Raw genomic sequence first — 22,063 nt, forward strand, 5'->3', positions numbered from 1 at the left:
AAATTGACCATGGCTGTAAAGCAAGCTCCAGGCTAATCTGGACTATGTGAAACCCTGGCAAAAACAGAATAAGGGGAAGAAGCCAAGAACAATTGATTCAGACCCAAGCACCCATATTAAGTGGCTCACAAATGTTTATAAACCCAGTTCCAAGGGATCCCTTCTGGCTGAGGGTACCGGCGCGCGCCCTCCACCCCACAATAAAATCTTAAAGTAAAAAAAAAAAAATGTACAAGAGCCCATTCAGGAGGCCAAGTCAGAAGTACCAGGAGTCTGAGGTCCAGCCTGTGCTAAATAGCAAGACCCTATTGAAGAGAAGGAATGTATAAACACACTTTTTTTTTCCTGACAGGATCTCACTGTGTAGCACAGGCTAGCATCAAACTCCTGACCCTCCTGCCTTAGCCTTCTAAATTGTGATTACAAACATACTCCATCATCCAGCTCATTAATGTACACAGTTTGTAGATTTAAATTCCAGCATTTCCACGGTTTCAACTTCTCTTTTCAGGAACAGCTCTTGTCTTGCTCCCTTCTTCCTCACAAAAGAAAGAGAAGCTATCAACCAGGAAAACTCAAATTTCTGCTCCTTAGTTTATAAATTCATTTTTAGACATCCAGATTTAAACATTCATAGTAATAAAACCTCCTGTTCTTAATTTCAGAGAATTTTCTCTAAATTCTTCTGTCATTCCCAGGTTCAACATCCATCCATTAATTTGTTATTCTTAAATGTCTTTAACTTTTATGTGTGAATGCAGTGTGTGTGTGTGTGTGTGTGTGTGTGTGTGTGTGTGTGTGTGTGTTCGTTCCAGTGGAGGGCAGAAGAGAGAGTCCTGACAAGGCCAGACAAGGATGCTGGAAACCGAACTTGGGACCCCTGAAAAAGTAGCCATCGCTCTTAGCCTCTGAGCCAGCTCTCCAGCTCCTCATCATTAACTAGGCAGTGACCCAGACAGGTCCCTGGCACCCGCTGCCCTCCTCGTTTCTGAGGGAGGGGAGTGAAGCCGGTTGTGGAGGAGTCCCTAATGCCTCTCGTCCCCGCCCCCGCCGAAGCCCTGCAGCTTCCCTAAGCCTCGCTGGCACAGCGCCACCTAGAGGCAGCATCGGGTAAGGAGCGAGGAGACCGAGCTGAGTAGCCGCTGGGTCATGCGCAGAGCGACCCACCGGTCTCGCACCTCCTACGCAGTGATTCTCCCGCCCACCACCCCGGGCTCCGTGCAGGGGCGGGACTCCAGAGCGGCCCGAGTCTCCATTGGTCAAAGGCAGGCATAAAGAGGCGGGACAGCCACGCGCCTCGACTTTTTATTGGTCAGGAGCCAGCAGAAAGGGGCGGTGCCGGGCGGCGCGCGCTCAGAGGCGTGCGGCCTGACGGGCGTGTAACGGCCGTTAGGCGGCCTGAGGAGAGGATTCGCGGCTCGCGCGGACGTGGTGGCCGCCGGCAGTATCCCGGGAGGGATCTCGCCGCCCGCTCTCGGGGCTCTCTGTAAGTTCTTCTTGGGGGCTCCCGCTGCGGCGGCCGTTTCTGTCCCTCCTTCCGTAGCCCCGGGAAAACCTTGGAAACTCGGGACCTACGGGGGGAGTAGGGGGGCGTGGGGAGGGTGCCCGGGAGAGCGAGGCGCATGCGTAGGTGGACCTGGCCGGAATGCCAGCCCAGTCTTTTCTCTCTCCGTTTCCTGGATAACGATCCCCCACACGCCCCCTCGGGTCCCTGTCGCCTCCCCTCCGCGTCTCGCTTTCCCCTGTCGTTAACTCCGCAGCAGTTGCCATGCTCGTGTGCCAGACCCGGGGATAGAGTATTGTCACTCGGCTGGTGGTGTGGACACCTTTCTCAAAGGGCCGGGAACAGAAGGCACTGATCAGGGAGCCGTTCCCGCCGAGGTGGCGTCTGAACTGAGGAGCGGAACGTTGAGGGGCAGAGGGCGCTTGGGAACGGCCTGGACCCGTTGTCGGGGCTTTAGCCCTGGCCTCTGACACTGTGAAGAAGCGGGAGATGCTTCCAGATTCCTGTACGTAGGGCAGCCTCCCACGCCCAACCCGGAATTAGTGAAGCCGAGGTCAGTGGTGTCAGAGTTGAGGTATCTGGTCAGAGGCTTGGGAGAATCGAAAATTAAGTCTGTTCAAGTTTGTTCAACAGAGTATTAAAACATTTGACTTTTAGTAAATCAGGAAGGTCAGACCATGTTTGTTTTGGTTTTGTTGTTGTTGAAATACCGAACTTTAAGCCCTTGACCCTGTTGAGGCAGGCACTCTACTACTGAGCTATGTCCTCTGCCCGCCCTCCCTCCCTTTTCTTTCTGTTATTTGGTCTTGCTATGTAGTTCAGGCTGGCATGGAATTTTTGTTTATCCCAGGCTGGGCTTTTGTTGTTGTTTTGGATTTTTGAGACAGGGTCTCATTATGTAATCCTGACTGACCTGGAACTCACTCTGTGGACCAGGGTAGCCTTGAACTCACAAAGATCCTCCTACCTTTACCTCCCATGCTGGGCTTAAAGATATGCACCGCCATATCAGGCCCGGGCTGTCTTGAGTTCATGTTGTTTGAAATTGCAGGCTCGCACCCAGTCAGTAGTTTTTCGCTGCATAGGGCCAGGGAAATAGTAGGTGATCAGTAAATTTAGGTTAATGAATACAGTATCTGGCCAGGCTTTTTAAACTGCCAGGCCTGACCCCCCACTTTTTTTTTTTTTTTTTTGCCTGGAAAATTTTTATGAGACCTTGATTTTATAAAAGTCAAACATTTGCTGATAAGTAATAAAGAAACTTACTTTAAGACTATTCTTTGGAGCTTAGTATGGTGACCCATGAGGCAGGAGATTTCCCCAGGCATTCAATGCTAGCTTGGTATACATATTGCGTTCTAGACCAGCCAGGGCTACATAGCAAGACCCTAACTCAAAGCCCAATTCTTTGGTCTGTGTATAATTTTTACCATTTATTAAAGACAAAAGCTATTGTGTATACTAAGAGGTGCATATGCTTATAATTCAGTATTGCCAAGGATGGTGGCCCATGCCTATATTCTCAGCACTCGGAACATAGAGGCTTGAGGGTAATCCTTGACTACATAACAAATGCTAGGCCAGATTGGGCTACATGAGACTATGTCTCAGAAACCAAAAGTAATCTTGGCTGAGTGTTTGATACTGCAGAGTACAGGCCATCTACAACATTTTTCAGAGTTGACACTTTGATTTTATCACCATCAATATTGAGAAAACTGCTTTCCATAAATACAAAGTACAAAATGGCAGAAGTGTGTTTAGGGCCATTTAATTGTGTGTGTGTGTAAGAGAGGGAGAAGGAAACAGCTTTCAGGAATGGGTTCTTTCCTTAGACTGTAGGATCCAAGGATTAACTTAGGTCATCAGGCTGTAAAAAGTCATTTCACCTGCTACGCTATCTCATCAGCCCTTCAGACAGCAGTTTTCCAAGTCAGATATTTGAACAGTGTATCACCTGCACATGCTATGTAAAGCTCCATGTGCCAAGGATGGCTTTGAATTTCTGGTCTTGCCTCCTCCTCAGTGCTAGGATTATAGGCATGTGTTACCTTGCTGTGTGTTTTGCCTGTGCCACAGATCCAACTCAGAGCTTTGTGTGTACTAGAGAAGTTCCTAGCCTAGGTACATCCCTAGCCTTTTTGATTTTCTATTTTGTTTTGGTTTTGTTTGTTTTCTTTTTGAGATCTTTGAATCACAGTAAAAACAATGTAGTTGAACTGGGTAGGGGTGGCCTACACCTTTAATTACAGCATTTAGGGGACAGAAGCAGGTAGATCTCTGTGAGTTCAAGATCAGCCTGGTTTACAGAGCAAGTTCCAGAGCAAACAGAGCTGTTACACAAGAGAAATGCTGTCTTGAAAAACAACAAAACACTGTGTATGACTTACAGTGACTTCAGAGCTGAGCAAGGTGTTTGAGACTGTGTGCTTGGTGTTGCATAGCTTGAGGACATGCATAGTGTAAAGTGTTCATGTCACGTGTTCAGAACCAAGACAGCAGTGAAGTCAAGCAATACAGAACAGGTGACCATTGCCAGAAACATCTTGGATTTGTTAATGTGTTTGATTTTGAATTGATACTTGATTGTTGTATATTCAGAAACTGCTACGGACCGGCTCAGGAGAGCCACTCAGACCGTAAGGGAATCAGGGCGAAGGCACAGGAGAAATCAGGATACGGCAAGGAAAAGTGACACACAGACACTCTCAATGTTTTTGAGACATGCTGTTGCGATTTACTTACTTCAGTGCAGGATTATATATTATTACAAAACAAAGGACTTGGCAAAGGCATACATCATCAGATCATAAAATAGAAAAGAACGGCATAAAACAGTTTTACAAAGAGAATCTTTAAAGATGCTTTGGCATGAGTACAAGGACTTTTGCTTCCTTACATTTGTAAAGTTACCCCTTCTTTTTTCTTGTTATTAGAGAGACCATTGTTCTTGAGTTAGCCCATCGTTATCAGCTTGTACCAGGTGGCTGGCTGGACTCAGCTAAGTGACTTTGTGTGTCTGGGTGAGAAAGAAGAAGGCTACTATCTTCCTGGAAAAACTTTCTGAGACTCATTTTGTACCATTAATCTCAACTCCTTTCCCTTCCCGACTCTCAGGGTCAGATGTTGTAATTAGCCTAGGTTTTCTGGCCATAAGGAAGGTTGCATAGGCCTCCTGTTAAGTTGCACATAAATGCCTAATGCTGTTTTCCTGTAGAAGGCTTCTAAGGTTTTTTCTGCTAAGACTAGCTCCTTTTATTCCACATCATCAAGAAATTGTCCTAATGATGATTTTGGCAATTCCCAGAACTGGCTACTTTTTTAAGGCTTTAATTAATAGTGGAGCAGAATTCAAAATGTCCTCAGCAGTCTTGTTTATATCCACAACTGCCTGGAATAGTCTGATCTGTTAGCAATATGTAAGGATCACAAAGAACACACAGACAAGGGAAAAGACACACATATGGCTCCAAGGACAGCCAGGTCGAGTCAATACTGATGGCGACTCAGGTAGCATTACACCACAACTGGTTGCCAAGGGACCGCCTGGAACACACAGCTCCTAGAAGCACGAATCCCAATCCTGCCGGCAATATTTGCCCATCCAGTCAGCATTTCTGCTACACTGGTGAGACAGCTGTGGATGTAGCAAGAAACCTTTTACTGTTCTTAGATTTTCTACATTGTCCACTTTGTATTGTATCACCTATCAACCGATAGTTAAGAAGTCGTGTGCTGAAGCTGGCCAGAGGTGGCAAACACCTTTCTAATCTAATCTCAGCACTCTGGAAAGCAGAGGCCAGCAGATCTCCAGAGTTCAAAACCAGCCTGTTCCACAAAGTGAGTTGTAGGACAACCAGGGTTACACAGAGAAACCCTGTCTTGAAAAACTAAACAGACAAAAATGTATGCTGGGCCTTGAGGATAGCTCAAGGATGGGTAAAGGTGTTCGCTGCTAGGTCTGAAGACTTGAGTGTACACATGCATACTCCAACACACAGGCAGAAGGTTGATGTAAGTAATCAGTTTCCACCTTGTTTATTGAGCCAGGATCGTCAAGCCCAGAGCTTCCCAGTATAGTCTTGCTAGCCAGTTCCCCTCTGAAGCTGGGATTACAGACAGGCTCCCATTCTAGGGGTTCTCTGAGGCTGGGATTACAGACAGGCTCCCACTCTGGGGGGGTCCTCTGAAGCTGGGATTACAGTCTCCCACTCCCATTTGGCATTTGCCAGGGTGCTGTTTGTACTCTTGTTGTCCTCATGCTTATGTACAAGCATTTTAACTACTCAGCCATCTTCCCAGCCTGTAAATCCAAACCTTTATTTTCTTTTCTGTAAAAGGAGAATGATAATAGTAACTATTTCAGTTACTGTTATATTGATATGAGCATTCAGTGTGACATATGGTACTTATATAGATAGGAAGTACTGTATACATGTTGAATTTGTTACATGAATGAGCATTTTTGTGGTGAGTGCTCAATTATGTTGGGTGCTTTACAACCTTTCTATCTTCATTCAGTTGTATCTCTTTAGCTGAATAATTGGTTATTGTGTTGTTTCTTGTATACTCATTTATTTTACTTTTATTTTAGAGAGTCTCTATCTTTCAGTGGTTACTAAAAGTCTTTTTTAAAAATGTTTTTAGTGTTTATTATATTTTATGTGGTATGTGTGTTTATTCATGTGAGTGTGGGCACACTTGTGACATGGCATGTGTGTAGAGGTCAAAGGACAGCCTCAGGTGTCTGTGTTTTTCAGGTTGTTTGGGACAAGGTCTTTGTTGTTTGCTACACCAGGCTAACTGGCCCATGAACCATTAGAGATTCTTTTGTCTTTGCTTCCCATCTTAGTTGAAGGAGTACTGAGATTACAGATGAGCTACTTTGCTTGCCTTTAAATGGGTTCTGGGGATTTGAACTTGGATTCATGAGTGGTTGGTAAGTGCTTTACCACTAAGCTGTCTCCTCAATGCAAAACACTTTTCTTGTTTAGTTTGGTGTGTGGTTGCTTTTTTAGACTTGTTTATTTGGTGTGTGTGCATGCACATGGCACATGTTAAATTCCTACAGCGATCAGAAGAGGGTCTTGAATCTTTTGAAGTGGAGTTAAAGGCAGTTGTGAGCTACCTGACATGGGTACTAAGCACTGAACTTCTGACCAGTAAGCACTCTTAACTGCTAACTTGTTTCTCTAGTCCTGATTTGATGTTTTAATACAGGTTGTCACTGTGAAGACCCGGCTGAAGATTCCCTGTTTAGCTTCTAGAGTGCTGGGTTTACAGTGTGCACCACTATGTTCAGCCTAAAAAAAAAATTTCTAGTTGCTCATTAGATTCTGAACTTACTAGAAAATAGTCAAGAGTAACTTGGTTTTTATGGCTTATTTTTTATTCATTGTGGGAATAATTAAAAACAGAAACAAAAACCTCCGGGCAGTGGTGGCGCACGCCTTATCCCAGCACTCAGGAGGCCGAGGCAGACCACTCTCTGTGAGTTTGAGGCCAGCCTGGTCTACAAGAGCTAGTTCCAGGACAGGCTCCAAAGCTACAGAGAAACCCTGTCTCGAAAAACAAAAAACAAAACAAAACAAAAACACCCTGAAGTACAATGTGGCATGGTAACCCAAGCCTCTAATCTGAGACTTTGGGATCAAGAGGCAGGCAAGCTTCAACTTCATAGTGAGTTCAAGGTCAGCTAGGATGACGACGTGAGACTGTTTCTCAAAACAAAACAAAACAAAACCTGGGGGGTGGGGGCATTATTTATTGTTCGTATGTGTAATCAGACTCTTGTGACTGCCTCCAACCCTCTGGAACAGCAGTTCTCAACCTGTGCATCTCACCCCTTTGTGAGGGTTGAATGGCCCTTTTTCAGGTGTCACATACCAGGCATCCTGCATAGCAGATGTTTACATTATGAGTCATAACAGTGGCAAAATTACAGTTATGAAGTAACAATGAAATAATTTCATAGTTGGGGGGGTCACCACAACATGAAAATTGTATTTTAAAGGGTCACAGCATAAGAAAGTTGAGAACCACTGTTCTGGAAGATGGAGCTGAAGCAGAGACAGGAGGATCACTGCAAGTTCAAGACCAGCCTGGTTTATGTAACAAGACCTCAGAGAAAAAAACAAAACCCTGAAATACAAGTGACATTTGTTTTGTGTAGACCTTGTAGTTTTTGAGAGGACTATGATTGCTACAGTAACAAATTCGGTGGTTTTTAGTATATTCCAAGGATATTCAACTGTAACATCTACCTCCTAAATACTTTGATCACCCTGAAAAGAAAGATTATATGTATTATTAGTTACTCTCTGTATTCCCTGCCTGTGCTCAGGTCTTATTTCTGTGGAGTTAGCTATTCTAGACATTTCATATGAATGGGACCTTGTAACATGTGGTTATTGGTGTTTGGCTTCATTTAGCATAATGTTGTTTAGGTGCACATGTGTGCAGGGCTTGGGTGTTGTTCCTCAAGAGTCATCCACTTGTTGAGACAGGCTTTCAGTGGGACCTGAGGCTAACTGCTGAGGCTAGGGTAGCTGGCCAGTAAGCTATAGGGATCTTTCTATCTGTGCCTTTCCAGTGCTGGGGTTGTAGGCATGTGCCACCAGGCCTAGCTTTTTGTAGGTACTGGGATGGAACTTAGAAGTTCATGCTTGCACAGCGAGCATTTTACTCTCCTAGGCCTCTCATTCCATTTGTTAAATGTGTGAGATGTACATCCACATGTGCATGGAGGTTAGAGGTTGATTGTGCATGTCTCTATCCCTCTCCACTTTTTTTTTTTCTTTTCAGACAGGAACTCTAGTTCTCTGGTTTAGCTAGACTGGCTGGCCAGCAAGCCCCTGGAATCCTCATGGCAATGCCTCCCTAGCACTGTGATTACAGCCATGCACTAGCTTTTGCATGGGTTCTTGGGATTTGAACTCAAGTCCTCATGATTGCAGCTAAGCGCTTAACTAGCTAAGGTCTCTAGCTCACTTCATTCCTTTTGTTGTTACATGATGCCCAGTTTTATAGTTGTATCACATTTATCCGTCATAACTATTTCATGAATTTAGGGTTGTTTGTACTTTTTGATATATAATTATTTACTTTTTGTAAATAATGCTATTAAGGACATTCACAGACAAGCTTTTGAATGAATACATATATATTAATTTCTTTGAATGTACCATTGGTGTTCTTTGTCTGCATATTGAACCAATCATGGGCTGAAAATATACTGTGAACAGGAAAACTACATATTGAATAGGTACCTGACTTTTTCTTATTATTCCCTCAAACAATATAGTACAACAGATATTTGTATAATAATTATATTGCAGTATGAGTGATAATTATTCTAGACATGCTGTTTGGATAGGGTCTGGCTTTGAACTCCTCCTACCTTTACCTCCCAAGTGCTGGGATTACAATGTGTATTTGTGTGTGGGCGGAAGTATCTTGCTGGTTTGCCCAGACTGGCCTTAAACTTCTGTGCCTTAGCTTTCTAGATAGTTAGGACTATAGGAGTGGACTATTACCTAGGCTCTAGAGATGATGGTTAAAATGTACAGGAAAATGTGTACAGATGTTATATGTAAATACTATTCCATTCCACAAAAAGAGCGTGAGCATCTGTGAATTTTGCTGTCTGAGGCATTCCTAGAATTAGTTCCAAATAGATATAAGAGGACCATTCTTGAGGAGCACTGAATTCCTAAATATCAGGACTCAGTCTTTGAGGTAACTCTGTTGGACTGGGAGTTACTTTTGTCACTTTGTTCTGAGTTTGAAAATATCTCAGAATTGGGCTACTGTTTTGTGTCCTTTTTTTCTCCCCAGTTTTTTATTTTTTTAGACTGATGTCACTATGTAATCTGCACTGGTTTTCAACTGGTGATAGTACTGCCTCTGCTTCTCCAGTGTTGGGACAACAGAAGGGTACTGGCACCTTTATTCTTCTCTTTAAAGGGTAATAAAATGGAACTGATATTGTGTACTAAAATGGAACTGGTATTGTGTACCGGTCCTGGAGGTAGGGAGGAGAGAAAGAGGACCAAAAGTTCAAAGGTAGAAGGCAAAAGAAGAGGCTCAATGAAAGGGTAGTTTTGGTGTTGACAGGAAACATAACTAGTCACCAGTGCGTGGTTATCCTTCTGTGTCATTAACTCACTAGCCAGCAGCTGAATGGCAAGCCATAAATTGAAGCTTTTTGCTCTTCTTGTTTTCTTTGAGGAGTTTTTGTTTTTTTACATGATTTGTTCATTTTTATGTGCATCATTGTTTTTGTCTGCATGTATGCATGTATGAGGGTGTTAAATTCCCTGGGACTGGAATTAACGGTTGTGAGTTGCCATCAGAGTGCTAGGAATTGAACCTGGGTCCTCTAGAAGAGCAGCCAGTGCTCTTAGCTTTGCTCTCTCTCTTTCTCTCCAGCCCCTTGGTTTTTATTTTTGTTTTATGTGTATGATGGGTGTTTTGCCTGCATGCATGTCTGTACACCAGGTGCTTCAGTGCCCAAAGAGCTTAGAAGAGGGTGTAAATCCCCTGGACTGGAGTTAAAGCTCATTATTTTGAGGCACTGTGTGGGTGCTGGGATCCAACCCAGGTCCCCTGGAAGAACAGCCAGTGCTCTTACCCACTGAGCCATCATCTCTCCAGCCTCACTGTAGCTCAGGCTAACCTGGAACTTAAAGTTTTTATGTTTCTGCTTCCTGGGTGTTGGGTGGATGCTTTTATGAAGTGTGGTTTTGGAGCTTGTTTCATTTATGTTATTGTACACAGTAAGTTGATGACCATTTGGGCTGTTGTTGCTTAGATAAACTGTAGAGGTCAGTAAAGTACATTATACTATATAATCACATACACACACTCTTTTATTTTTTTTCCTTTCAAAATTGAAATTCACCTCTAAAAAATTGTATCCTGTGAATTTTCCCAAATTATTTTGGGCACTATTAAATTCAGAGTTTCTGAATTCCTTTTGCCCCCGTTTTTGTTTGTTTTCCTTACAACACGTTAAACAAAGGCATTAAAAACAACAGATAATTGTGTACTTAGGGCTGGTATGTTTGTAGTCTTGAGTCTAAACAGTGCATTTCATGAATCCATCTTACAAAATTTCATTTACAGAAGAAAAATTTTAATATAGAGAAACCCTATCTTGAAAGAAAATGAAAAAATGCTTTAGAAAACTAACTGTATTCGTTAACTTTTTTTTTAATGAAATCTTACATGCTGCTTAATCATAACTCTTGTTATAAATTACATACTTTGAGCATTGGGACTTAGCCACAGCATCATAGTACAGCTATTGTAAAGACACCTTAATGTACCTCTTGAGAAGCCCATACCCATAGCCTGCATGTATATAGTGTCTTTCCTATGAGTATCTGTCTAAATACTTAATAAGGTCACCAACTTAGCTTCACTTTGACGGGTCTTGAAAGTCTTTCCTGCAGCCTAGCCAAAGGTCTGGCTTTACTTGAGTGAAAAGCCTACCTAACTTTTACAGTTGGCTTCATCCTCTCTTTCCTTCCCTCTCTCCTTTTTTTTTTATTTCATTTGCTTTTCTGAGATAGGGTCTCATGTACCCAGAATAGTCTCTTGTTTCCCTTAGACAGGATTTCTCCGTTTAGCCCTGGCTGTCCTGGAACTCCAGGCTGGCCTCAAATTCACAGAGATTTACCTGCTTCTGCCTCCCAGGACAGCTGTATGCCACCACCAACTGGTACCCAGAGTAGTCATAACATGTGTCTCCCAAACACTAGGATCACAGGAGTGTTCCACCTTATACATTTGGATTATTTATGTTTGTTGTTGTTGTTTTGCTTTGAATTTTTGTTTGGTATGGGGGAACCAGAGGTAGGAAAATCACTGCAGGTTCAAGACCAGCTTGGGCTATACAGCTGAACTTTCTTTCTTTTTGTTTTTTTTTGTTTTGTTTTGTTTTATATTTTTCATGGTTTATTTAACTTTATTTTATGTACATTAGTGTGAAGGTGTCAAATGTCCTGGAACTGGATTTTCAGACAGTTGTGAGCTGCCATGTGGGTGCTGGGAATTGAACCCGGGTCCTCTGGAAGAGCAGTCAGTGCTCTTAACCGCCGCGCCATCTCTCCAGCCCCCATCTTTTTTTTTTTTTTAAGATAGGATTTCTCTGTAGCCCTGGACGTCCTGGAACTAGTTCTGTAGACCAGGCTGGCCTCGAATTCACAAAGATCCGCCTGCCTCTGCCTCCTGTATGCTGGGATTAAAGGTGTGCACCACCACCTTCCAACTAAGAGAAAATATTTTTAAAATTTTAATTATATGTATATGTGTGTAGATATGTATGTAGGTGTGTGCATGTGAGATGTGAGTGTTGGTGCCCATATGGAGTCCAGAAGAGGGTATTAGATCTCCTGAAGCTGGAGTTATAGGGTGTTGTTACCTGCCTGACATGGGTGCTTAGAATTGAACCCAGGTCCTCTACAGTAAGTAGTAGTATACTGTCTTAACCACTGAACCATCTTTTCAGTCCCTTTTGTTTGTTTTCTGAAATGTGATCTTGCTATATATTTCCCAAATTGATCTTGAACTTCTTGTAGTATCAAGCAGTTTTCCTGTCACAGCCTCTTGAGTAACTGGAACTACAAGTTTGTGCTACATGTAGTGTCCGCTATGCCTCCATGATTTGCTTTTGTTTTGTTTTTTTATTTTTTTTAATTTATTTATTTATTTTTTTATTTTGAGACAAACTCTGTATGTGTATCCCTGACTACCCTGGAACTCCCTAAATAGACTAGGCTGGCTTCAAACTCACAGATCTACCTGCTTTGGCTTCTTCTGAGTGCTGGGATTGAAGGCCTTTGCTGCTAACCAAGTTCATGGTTTGCTTTTTAAAATATTCTTTTAAAAATGAGGTTTTATCATTATCTTATATATCTGGATGCTGTGTGTGTGTGTGTACACCACATGTGTACCTAGTGCCATCAGAAACGAGAAGAAGGTGTTGGATTCCTAAAGTTAAAGGTAGTTGTGAGCCACCAAGAGAATGTGGGAATCAAGTCTGTATCCTCTGGTAAAACAGCCTGTATTCTTAACGGCCAAGTTGTCTCTCCAGCCCTAAAATAGTCTTCAAAGTAAAATATGGGAAAATTGCTGACTATATTGTATGCTGTTATAATGTATTTCTTTTTTCTCTTGCTTGTTTTGTATACTAATAAAATAGCCTTAGAATCTTCAAAATGGTATTTATCTTTCCATATGCTAATAAATTGACTTGTTGGCTGATAGCCCCTGGATAGTTTTTTTTTTTTAATTCCTTTAGGTGTCAACCAGGGTTATTCTGTCTGCCTGTAAGAATTCTACTCCGTTTGATGTGGCAGTAGAGCTTAATGGGCAGCAGTCCTGGTGGACAAATCTTTACAATAGCCCTAAAGTTCTCATTATGTTAGAATAACAGCTTTATTTTTCTTTAGTTTCTAGAAAATCTGGCTAGTATACTACTTTATCTTCTAGTCATATTTGTAGCAGTACTCCTTTATCTAAATTCTACATTTGTGTAACTTCACTTTTCCGGACCAAGTTTATTGGTAAATCCTTTATAATACTAAGTTTAGCATTTCTAACTGCTTCATCAGTAGCAGAGTCGAGGAGTTGTGGTGTGCTCTTTGAAGCGCTACTCCCCTTATTTACCACTGCCCTGTGCTCTCTTTATCTGTGTCTTTTGCAATATCTTTTTTCCTGTTTTTGTTTTGTTTGAGATAGAGTCTCATTCTGTAACACAGGCTGGCCTCAGATTTGTGGTATTACTTCTGTTCAGCATCCCGAATGTAGGATTATAGGCATGCAGTACCATACCTGGCTGTAATGCCTTTTTTTTTCTTTTTTATGATTTATTTAACTTTATTTTATGTGCATTGGTGTGAAGGTGTCAGATACCCTGGAACTGGAGTTACAGACAGTTGTGAGCTGTCATGTGGGTACTGGGAATATGTCTTTATAATAAGCTTGTTTTTAATTCATTTTTCGTTTTCTTTTTTCTCTTTTGGTTTTTCGAGACAGGATTTCTCTGTGTAAAAGCTCTGGCTCTGTCAGAACTCACTTTGTAGACCAGGCTGTTCTTGAATTCACAGAGATCCTACTGCCTCAACCTCCCTAGTGCTAGAATTAGGTGTGTGCCACCACCACCTGGCTATTTATTTATTTTTCAAAACAGGGTACGTAGTTCTGGTTGACCTGGAATTCATTATGTAAGCCAGCTGGCCTAGAATTTGTGGTAATTCTGCCCCTGCCTCTTGAGTGCTGGAATTACAAACATGTACCATCATGCGTGATCTAAACTAGTAAATGTAAAGATTTTTTGAGTTCTATAAACCATTCTAGCAAATAAATCAACTCTAGGAGGAAATCAGGGACCCTTAATTTAAAATGCTAGTTGATAAGAAGCATGGGTGAAACAAGCTGGGAGTCAGGGTGGCATTGGAAGCGGGGCAGTTGGACACACATCCCCCCATGCACACACATACTCACACACATACACAGTTTGATATCAGAAGCATATTATTAGAGTTAGGAGAAAACTGAATTTGTTATTCTTACATCAAGATTATGGGTATTTTTGTTTTGTTTTATTTTGTTCCAGCCAATGGGAATTGAGTTACAGATAATTTTTAAAGATACTAGGAAGTTCTGACTGGTTACTTTTTAATTCTGCAATTGTCTCAGGTAACTGATGGCCATGCAAGAAAAATATCCAAATGACAGGACTTCTCATGCTACTTCACCAGGTAAGTAGTCTTCAGTATTCAGTTTTGACTTCTGCTATATCGTGTGTGTGTGTGTGTGTGTGTGTGTGTGTGTGTGTGCAGATCACAGTTTCAAGACTATCCTGGGCTGTCTGTGCATCCAGAACCTACTTCAAAACAGAAATAATATATTTGTTTTGTTTATTTTTTTGGTGTTGTTAAGCTTTGAATCCTGAACTTTGTAAATGCAAAATAAGAACTCTACCACTGAGCTACATCTCCCTCGAAAGAAAGAAAAGAAAGGAATTAACAAATGATAAAACAAGTCAGTAACACACGTACTTGAGGACAGGCAGGAGGATCAAGAGTTCAAAGGCATAGGTGATACTGTCTCAAAAACAAAAATAATTTGGATTTAAGTCTTTCTAGGACTTGCTTTGTATTTTGTTTGATTCTTACTGATTTCGTAGACAAGAACTTACTATATAGTCCAGGCTGGCCTCAAACTTGGGAATATCTTTTTGTTTTAGGTAAAATACTGGCTTTGTTAGTATATTAATAAATTTTGTAAAGATTTTTTTTAAAAAAATTAAGTGTATGTGTGGGTATATGCACATGAGTATAGCTGTTAGGCCAGGCCAGAGCAGGTGATAAATTCCCTCTAGAGCTGAAGTCACAGGTAGCTGTCAGCCACCCAAAGTAGGTGCTGGGGACTGAACTTGGATACTCAGAGCAGTATTTGCTTTAACAACTAAGCCATTTCCATGACTGTTAATTTTAAAAAAATCATAATCTCACCTTCCTGTTGGTACACGCGATAAGCTTTGAAGTCAAATTCTACTAGTCTTGCTTTTTCTTACATGATCAGAAAGTAAAGTGTTTTGATTTTTTACATTTTGAGATTTTTTTTTTTTTACTATTTTGTGTGTATGCCTGTTCTGCCTGCATGTATGCCTGTGCACTAAGTACATGCCTGATGCCCAGAAGAGGGCCTTAGATCCCATGGAACTGGAGGTATGGATGGTAGTGAACCATCATGTGCGTGCTGGGTATCAAACCTGGGTCCCCTGGGAGAGTAACTAACCTGTGCTCTTAATTGGTGAACCACCTTTCCAGCCTGTTATGTGCTTTCTCTGTATTACCTTCAAGATAACACCTTTTCTTTCTTTCTTTCTTCCTTTCCTTTCATTTCCTTTCCTTTCCTTCTTTCTTTTTTTTTTAAATATTTATTTATTTATTATGTATACAATATTCTGTCTGCGCGTATGTCTGAAGGCCAGAAGAGGGCACCAGACCTCATTACAGATGGTTGTGAGCCACCATGTGGTTGCTGGGAATTGAACTCAGGACCTTTGGAAGAGCAGGCAATGCTCTTAACCGCTGAGCCATCTCTCCAGCCCCCTTTCCTTCCTTCCTTCCTTCTTTCTTTTTTTCTTTTTTCTTTTTGATACAGGGTCTCGTCTCTCTGTGTAACCCTGGCTAGACTGGAGCTTGATATGTAGCCCTGGCTAACCTTGAACCCAAAGAGACCTGTCTCTGTGCTAGAATTAAAGGCATATACCACCTGGCCCACTTGAAACTTTTTAGATTGACTTCAATCTAAATGTATCTGGATTGACCTGTTGAGAGTACCCTGGTTCGGACTAACAATAGCTTTCAAAAAGGAACTGAAGTATCGGTTTCTTTGTGTGACCTTGGCACATGTAGGATAATTCGCACAATCGTGATTGAATGAGGGTTGCTGCTGGTATTTAGTTTGTAGAGGCCAGTGATATTAAACCATTCTGTGATGTCTAGACTACATAAGTTATACGTTGAAGAATATTTGTGCTCAGAATATTAACAGCACCCAATCTGAAAGCATGTAAAGGAATGTGTGTAGATATTGGACCTGGACATGTACATAATAACTCTCTTGTCTGTAAACAAGATTAAAGTATTGTGGCTTCAAGATTTCAATATAGTGTGTGTGTGTGTGTGTGTGTGTGTATGAGGTAGAACTCTGTTGCAATGACTGGTCTGGAACTGGCTATGTAAATGTGGCTATCACTGAACTTGGAGTGACCTTTCTTCCTCCCAAGTACAGTATTATAGATATGTGCCACCATGCTAGGCTTCTTGTTAGCTACTCATCTTTTAACATTCTCATGTCTCATGTATTTCCATTAAACATCAACTAACTCAGCCCGATGGTGGTAGCACATCTTTAATCCCAGCACTCGGGAAGCAGACGCAGGCTGAGTTCGAGGCCAGCCTGGTCTACAGAATAAGTTCCAGGACAGCCAAGGCTACACAGAGGAACCCTGTCTTGAAAACTAAACAGAATGGGGCTGTAGAGATGACTCAGCTGTTAAGAGCACTGGCTGCTCTTCCAGAGGACCTGGGTTCAGTTCCCAGTATCCACATGGCAGCTCACAACTACAGATCCAGTTCAAGGGGTTCTGACATCCTCACACAGATATACATGCAAGAAAACACCATATAAAATAAAAATAAATAAAACAAGACAAAAAAAGTTCTTTGGAATGGTTGTTACCAGGCTTTTAGAATGCAATTTCTCATTTGCTGTGGCAATAACCATAAAACCCATCCCTCTAGGATTTGCCATGTACTGCTTTGTTAGTAGGCAACCTTTTAGGAGCACTTTATTGCTGTTGAGGTTTTAAGAACCACATGTCAAATTATCACTATAGTGCATACTTAGAGCAAGAATCTATTGTATATCCTTCTATGTTGCTAGTGATAAGAAGGTGTTGTAATGTAGATAGGTCAAACTGAGGTAGAATGTAGCTCCAGGTACTTAGTTCATTACTTCCATGTTCTTGTCATATAGGATGAATAACATAACTGGATTAATTCCCAATTATTTGGAAAAGTGTTATTTTGAGAAATCTGAAACTTCAGCAACATGGATGGACAATGAAGGAATTACATGTGAAATCCCCTAAATAAAAATATACTGACTTTGCCCCCCCAAGTACTTAATTGAGTTTCATCAGCTGGTTTACACCAAAGTGAATAATGTCTCTTATTACAGGTTCCAGTGTGATTCAAAAAAGCAGTTCTCTGGGAACTGAATGGCAGACACCAGTTATCTCAGAGGCCTTTCGTAGCCGCTTCAGCCGTTGTTCAAGCATAGCTGACAGTGGGGACACAGCCATTGGAACATCATGCTCAGACATTGCCGAGGGTAAGGTTGGATTCGTGATTGGATTGTCAACATACGCCACCATTTTCAGTTTGAATTTCACATATTTATTTACAGAATGTCATTTACAGAATGATCATAGAGTCAGGCTATCCAATTATGGAATCTGAATAATAATGAGTAATTATTTCTTATTTTTTAATATCACCAAATTTGTTGTCTTACTATGACATGAATATGCAGACCTCTTTTTTGTTTGTTTTTTGTTTCTGTGGTACTGGAGATTGAATCTTGGGCCCTTACACATGCTGGGCAAGCGTTCTGCCAGTCAGACATAGTCCTTGTCTACTGTTTTTCATTCATGGTCCCTTTTTCCTTTACTCTAGGCCCGTTTGTGTGCTATTCCCATCTTTTAGTTGCTTCTACTAGCTATGCCAGTTTTATTACTATGCATGTTCCAGTAGTCCTACAAGACTTTCTCCATCCCTTTCTTTTTTTTTTTTTTACACTAAAAAAATGGAATGCTTCACAAATTTCTGTGTCATCCTTGTACAGGGGCCATGCTAATCTTCTCTGTATCGTTCCAATTTTAGTATCTGTGCTGCCGAAGCGAGCACTCTATCCCTCTCCTTAATTGATCCCTCTCATATAACATTTTTGTATCTTTAATATCTCTGCCACTTGTTTTTGCACTGAAATATCAATTACCAATCAATACGTTACAAGGTATATAGGTGGGGCCTAGAGGGCAGAAGGTCTAAAGATAATAATTATTTATCGGGCACAGACTTTTGATCCCAGCACTCAGAAGGCAGAAGCAGGCAGGTCTGTGAGTTCAAAGCCAGCTTGATCTGATTTAGTGAGTTCAGGACAACCAAAGCTACATAGTGAGACCATGTCTCCTAAAACAAACAAAGCAAACAAACAAAAAATTAGCATTTATGGGGCTGGACTGACGACTCATCAATTAAAAGCACTTCTTCTAAAGGACCCAAGTTTATTTTCTAGCACCCACATCAGGTTACTCACATCAATCTGTAACTTCAGTTACAGGGAATCATGTGGTACACATGCATATATGCAGACAAAACACTCATATGAATAAAATAAAATAGACTTTATTTATTTGAGACAAGTCTCATGTATTCCAGTTTAGCTTCAAACTCCCTATGTAGCTAAGAATGACCTTGAACTTCTGATTCTTCTTCAGACTTGTGCCACCATGCCTGATTTTTATGGTGCTAGGGATCAAACCCACATGTTTCATGCATGTTAGACAAGTGTTCTACCAACTGAGATATATCCTCCTGAAGATAACTTTTAAGCTAATGATTATACTCTTAGGTTTATAGCCAAGAGAAATGGAAACATATGTACATGAATGTTCATAGCAGCCTTATTCATAATAAACAAAAAGTTGAAACACATTCACAGCAGATGAATGGTTGTATATCCATATAAGTCCTTAGAATAAAATAAATGAAGTACTCAGGTGGTTTGAATTAGATGACCCTTAAGAGCATTAACCAAAGTTAATAAAAAACAGAAAAGATTCATATTACATATGATTTTTAACATTTATTTCTCTCTCTCTCTGTGTGTGTGTGTGTGTGTGTGTGTGTGTGTGTGTGTGTGTGTGTGTGTGAATTATACCTGTGATCACATGCCATGGTACAGTACAGTATGGCAGTCAAAAAGTCTGTTTGACTCTACCATATGAGTCCCAGGGAACTTAAGTTGTTAGGATTGGCAGTAAAAGCTTGAGGGTAAGTGCCTTTAACTGCTGAGTCATCTCACTGGCTCTGGTTGATCAGTTTATTTGTTGGGACAGTCTCATATATTTCAGGCTTGCCATGTAGCTAAGAATGACATGGAACATCTGCCTCCATCTTCTAAATGCTGGGACTACCTCCACTTTCTGAAAGTTGGCATATACTATACAACACCCAGTTTAAGCAGTGTTAGAGCTTGAATCCAGGACTCTGCATGCTAGACAAGCACAGGCGGTCTACCAGCTAGACTAGAGCTCACTGACTCCGACTGGTTGACCAACAAGTTTCAAGGATCCTCCTGTCTTAGTCTCCCCAGCGCTGGGGTGAAAGGCTTTTGTTATCTTGCTCTGCTTTTACATGGGTGCTTGTAAGAGGGGACTGTTCATTCATTTCTTGGCCACCTGGATGCGAATAATCACACAGAAGCTATATTAATTACAACACTGTTTGGCCAATAGCTTATGCATATTTCTAGAAAATTATTTCATCTTAAATTAACCCATTTCTCTTAATTTGTGAGTCACCATGAGGCTGTGACCTACACATAAGGTTCTGACTGGCAGTTGGCATCTTTCTCCTTCAGCAGCTACATGGCGTCTCCCCAACTCCGCCTACATCTCTGCTTGGATTTTCCTCCAGGCTTTACTGTTAGGCCATTGGCCAAAGGCAGCTTCTTTATTAACCAATAGCAATAAAATATTCATTGCATACAGAGGGGAATCCCACATCAGGTGCTGGTTGGTTGAACTCAAGTCTCCATAATCTCCACTGCGAGTACTTTACCAACTGAACAATCTCCCCCAGCCTACTACACTGCCCTTTTTGTTTATATACTGTGACTGTGTGTTTTGCCAGAAATCAAACTGAGGACTTTTGAACATGTTAGGCAATTGCTCTATCCCCAGTCCTATGCCATGAGGTTTTAATTTCTTTATATTTTTTGAGACAGTGTCTCATATAGTAGCCCAGACTGATTTTGAAATCACAATGTAGCCAAAGATAGGAAAACAACTGATAGATTACAGGCACTCGCTACTTGATTTTTTTAGTTAGACTTTTTAGATTTCAAATCTGTACAAACATCCCAAAGTCACATTTATATCCCTGTTCCACTCCAGTATTTATACCATTTTTGGTCCCAGTTGCTTCAGAACAGAATTATTCAACCTGTAGTTGCTGGACTGAAACAAACTAGCATCCTTGGATAACCATGTGGAATGTGGCCAGAACTGATTGATTTTAGCAGTAGCTGACTATTTCCATTCCATGAAAGGAGGGTTGCTAGGAAGAATGGACCGTTTTTTGAGGGGACTGGATGTGACTAAGAGATTTAGAATTACACCTTTGAAATACCAAAGGCTTTATAGTTTGGGGAACTGTGACTGTCTATACTTAAAATCCCATAGACTAAATCTGGAATACCTTTGAAAATCACAGAATATAGTACAAGTTTGACAATGAGTGTTGTTATTACTCTCTTTCAGAATGTTCTAAAAGACAAAGCAAACTTGGGATGGACTGCTATTTTAAAGCATAGGTGTGAGTTGGTTGTCTTCCAGTCTGTCTTCCTCCATTACCATGCTGTGGGAACAGACTGGGGGCTTCTTAGGAGAGCATTAGGGTGGTGCTTTCATCCTCAAGCTGATACCTAGGTTATCAAATAGAACCTACTGGTCTCAGACTTATGGCAGTCTCCTTTAACCTTTAACTCATTGTATATTTTAAGTCCTAAACTTCAAAATCTGTCCTTTAACTCAGAAATTTCCTCTCCTCCTCCCACCCCTCAAGACAGGGTTTCTCTGTAGTTTTGGAACCTGTCCTGGAACTAGCTCTTGTAGACCAGACTGGCCTCAAACTTACAGAGATCCGCCTGCCTCTGCCTCCTGAGTGCTGGGATTAAAGGTGTGCACCACCACCGCCGAGACTAATGCATATTACGAGAGATTATTCAGGTTTTAGGAGGAATTCTGTGTGCTTGTTTGGCTTTGAACAGAGTGACTTCATAGCCCAGCCTGCCTGCATCTTTATATGTACTCAAGCTGGTCTTGAATTTGTAGTCATCCTCCCTCAGCCTCCCAGGTGTGCCAGGATTATAGGTATGTATAGGTATAAACCCACTTTAGGCTTGGTTTTTTTGGGTTTTATTGTTTTGGGGTATTTTGGTTTTTTTAGAATTTTTTTTTATACCTCTAGGATAACCTGAATATAGGAATTTGGATACTTCACATTTATTACAAGGGTAACTTGGATTGGTATGTGTTTGGTTTTTGTTACTTGTTTGGTTTTGGAGATGTTTTGTTTTGTTTTGAGATTGGGTCTCATTATAAACTTAGGCTGGCTGTCAGCTAGCTACATAGCCCAGGTGGGCCTCAAAGAAATGAAAATTTAGTCTGAAAAACAGTTTAAAATCACATTATAATACAAACAAGTGGACAAGTGGAGAACAAAATACAAAATAGAAGATTTCTGTATTTACCCACTTGCGCATGCTCAGTGTACTAGGGTGAAACCTGAGAGTTACTAAGAATAACCTCAAATGTTCAGCAGTCGAATCTGGGGTGTGGGAGGGAACACTCCTGACTCAGATGCTGTGCTCCTGCCCTGGACCCCAGCAGCACCGTCTGTCTCTCCTGTCTTCAGGTGGCTTGGACTCATTGCTTGTTTTCACTGAGGAGCCTTTGGAGGTCAGAGGGCTTGGCGCTCCCTGGAAGGAATTTTATTTTTATTAGATTAGATTTAAGTTAGATTTGTTCAGCTTCCAGAAGAGTGGGGCCTAATGCATTTCCTTTATAGTGAGTGTTTTTCTTTTTAAGTTTAGTTTTCAGCTTTGCTTGATGCCCACCAAGAGTTTATTGAAATACAATGGACATAAGTTAAAAATGAAGCCATTGTTGTCTTTTGCTGGCATATCTTA

The 22,063-nt window shown here is 41.3% G+C and overlaps 1 protein-coding gene and 2 non-coding genes across 4 annotated transcripts in view; 2 read left to right on the top strand and 1 right to left on the bottom strand.

Moving 5' to 3' along the window:
* Nucleotides 1–1,368: 1,368 nt before the first annotated feature.
* Cep85 (centrosomal protein 85) overlaps nt 1,369–22,063 on the top strand; it is a 39,633-nt gene continuing 18,938 nt past the window's right edge. The window contains exons 1-3 of one of the 2 annotated variants that reach the window (XM_048434056.3): nt 1,369–1,486; nt 14,210–14,271; nt 17,267–17,419. In XM_048434056.3, the coding sequence (XP_048290013.1) occupies nt 14,217–14,271; nt 17,267–17,419 (208 nt within the window). In that variant the 5' untranslated portion in view covers nt 1,369–1,486; nt 14,210–14,216. Of the gene's footprint in view, nt 1,487–1,733; nt 2,058–14,209; nt 14,272–17,266; nt 17,420–22,063 lie in introns of those variants that run through there. The other variant, XM_048434057.3, reaches the window with a different exon arrangement.
* On the top strand, nt 16,756–16,875 carry LOC125400545 (small nucleolar RNA SNORA32). Its single transcript, XR_007231984.1, has one exon. It is a non-coding gene; the product is annotated as a small nucleolar RNA SNORA32 (small nucleolar RNA).
* Nucleotides 17,888–17,994, bottom strand: LOC125400560 (U6 spliceosomal RNA). The gene has a single exon (XR_007231997.1). It is a non-coding gene; the product is annotated as a U6 spliceosomal RNA (small nuclear RNA).

The sequence above is a fragment of the Myodes glareolus genome, chromosome 3 (assembly GCF_982192425.1).
Source record: "Myodes glareolus chromosome 3, mMyoGla1.1, whole genome shotgun sequence".
Taxonomy (NCBI): Eukaryota; Metazoa; Chordata; class Mammalia; order Rodentia; family Cricetidae; genus Myodes; species Myodes glareolus.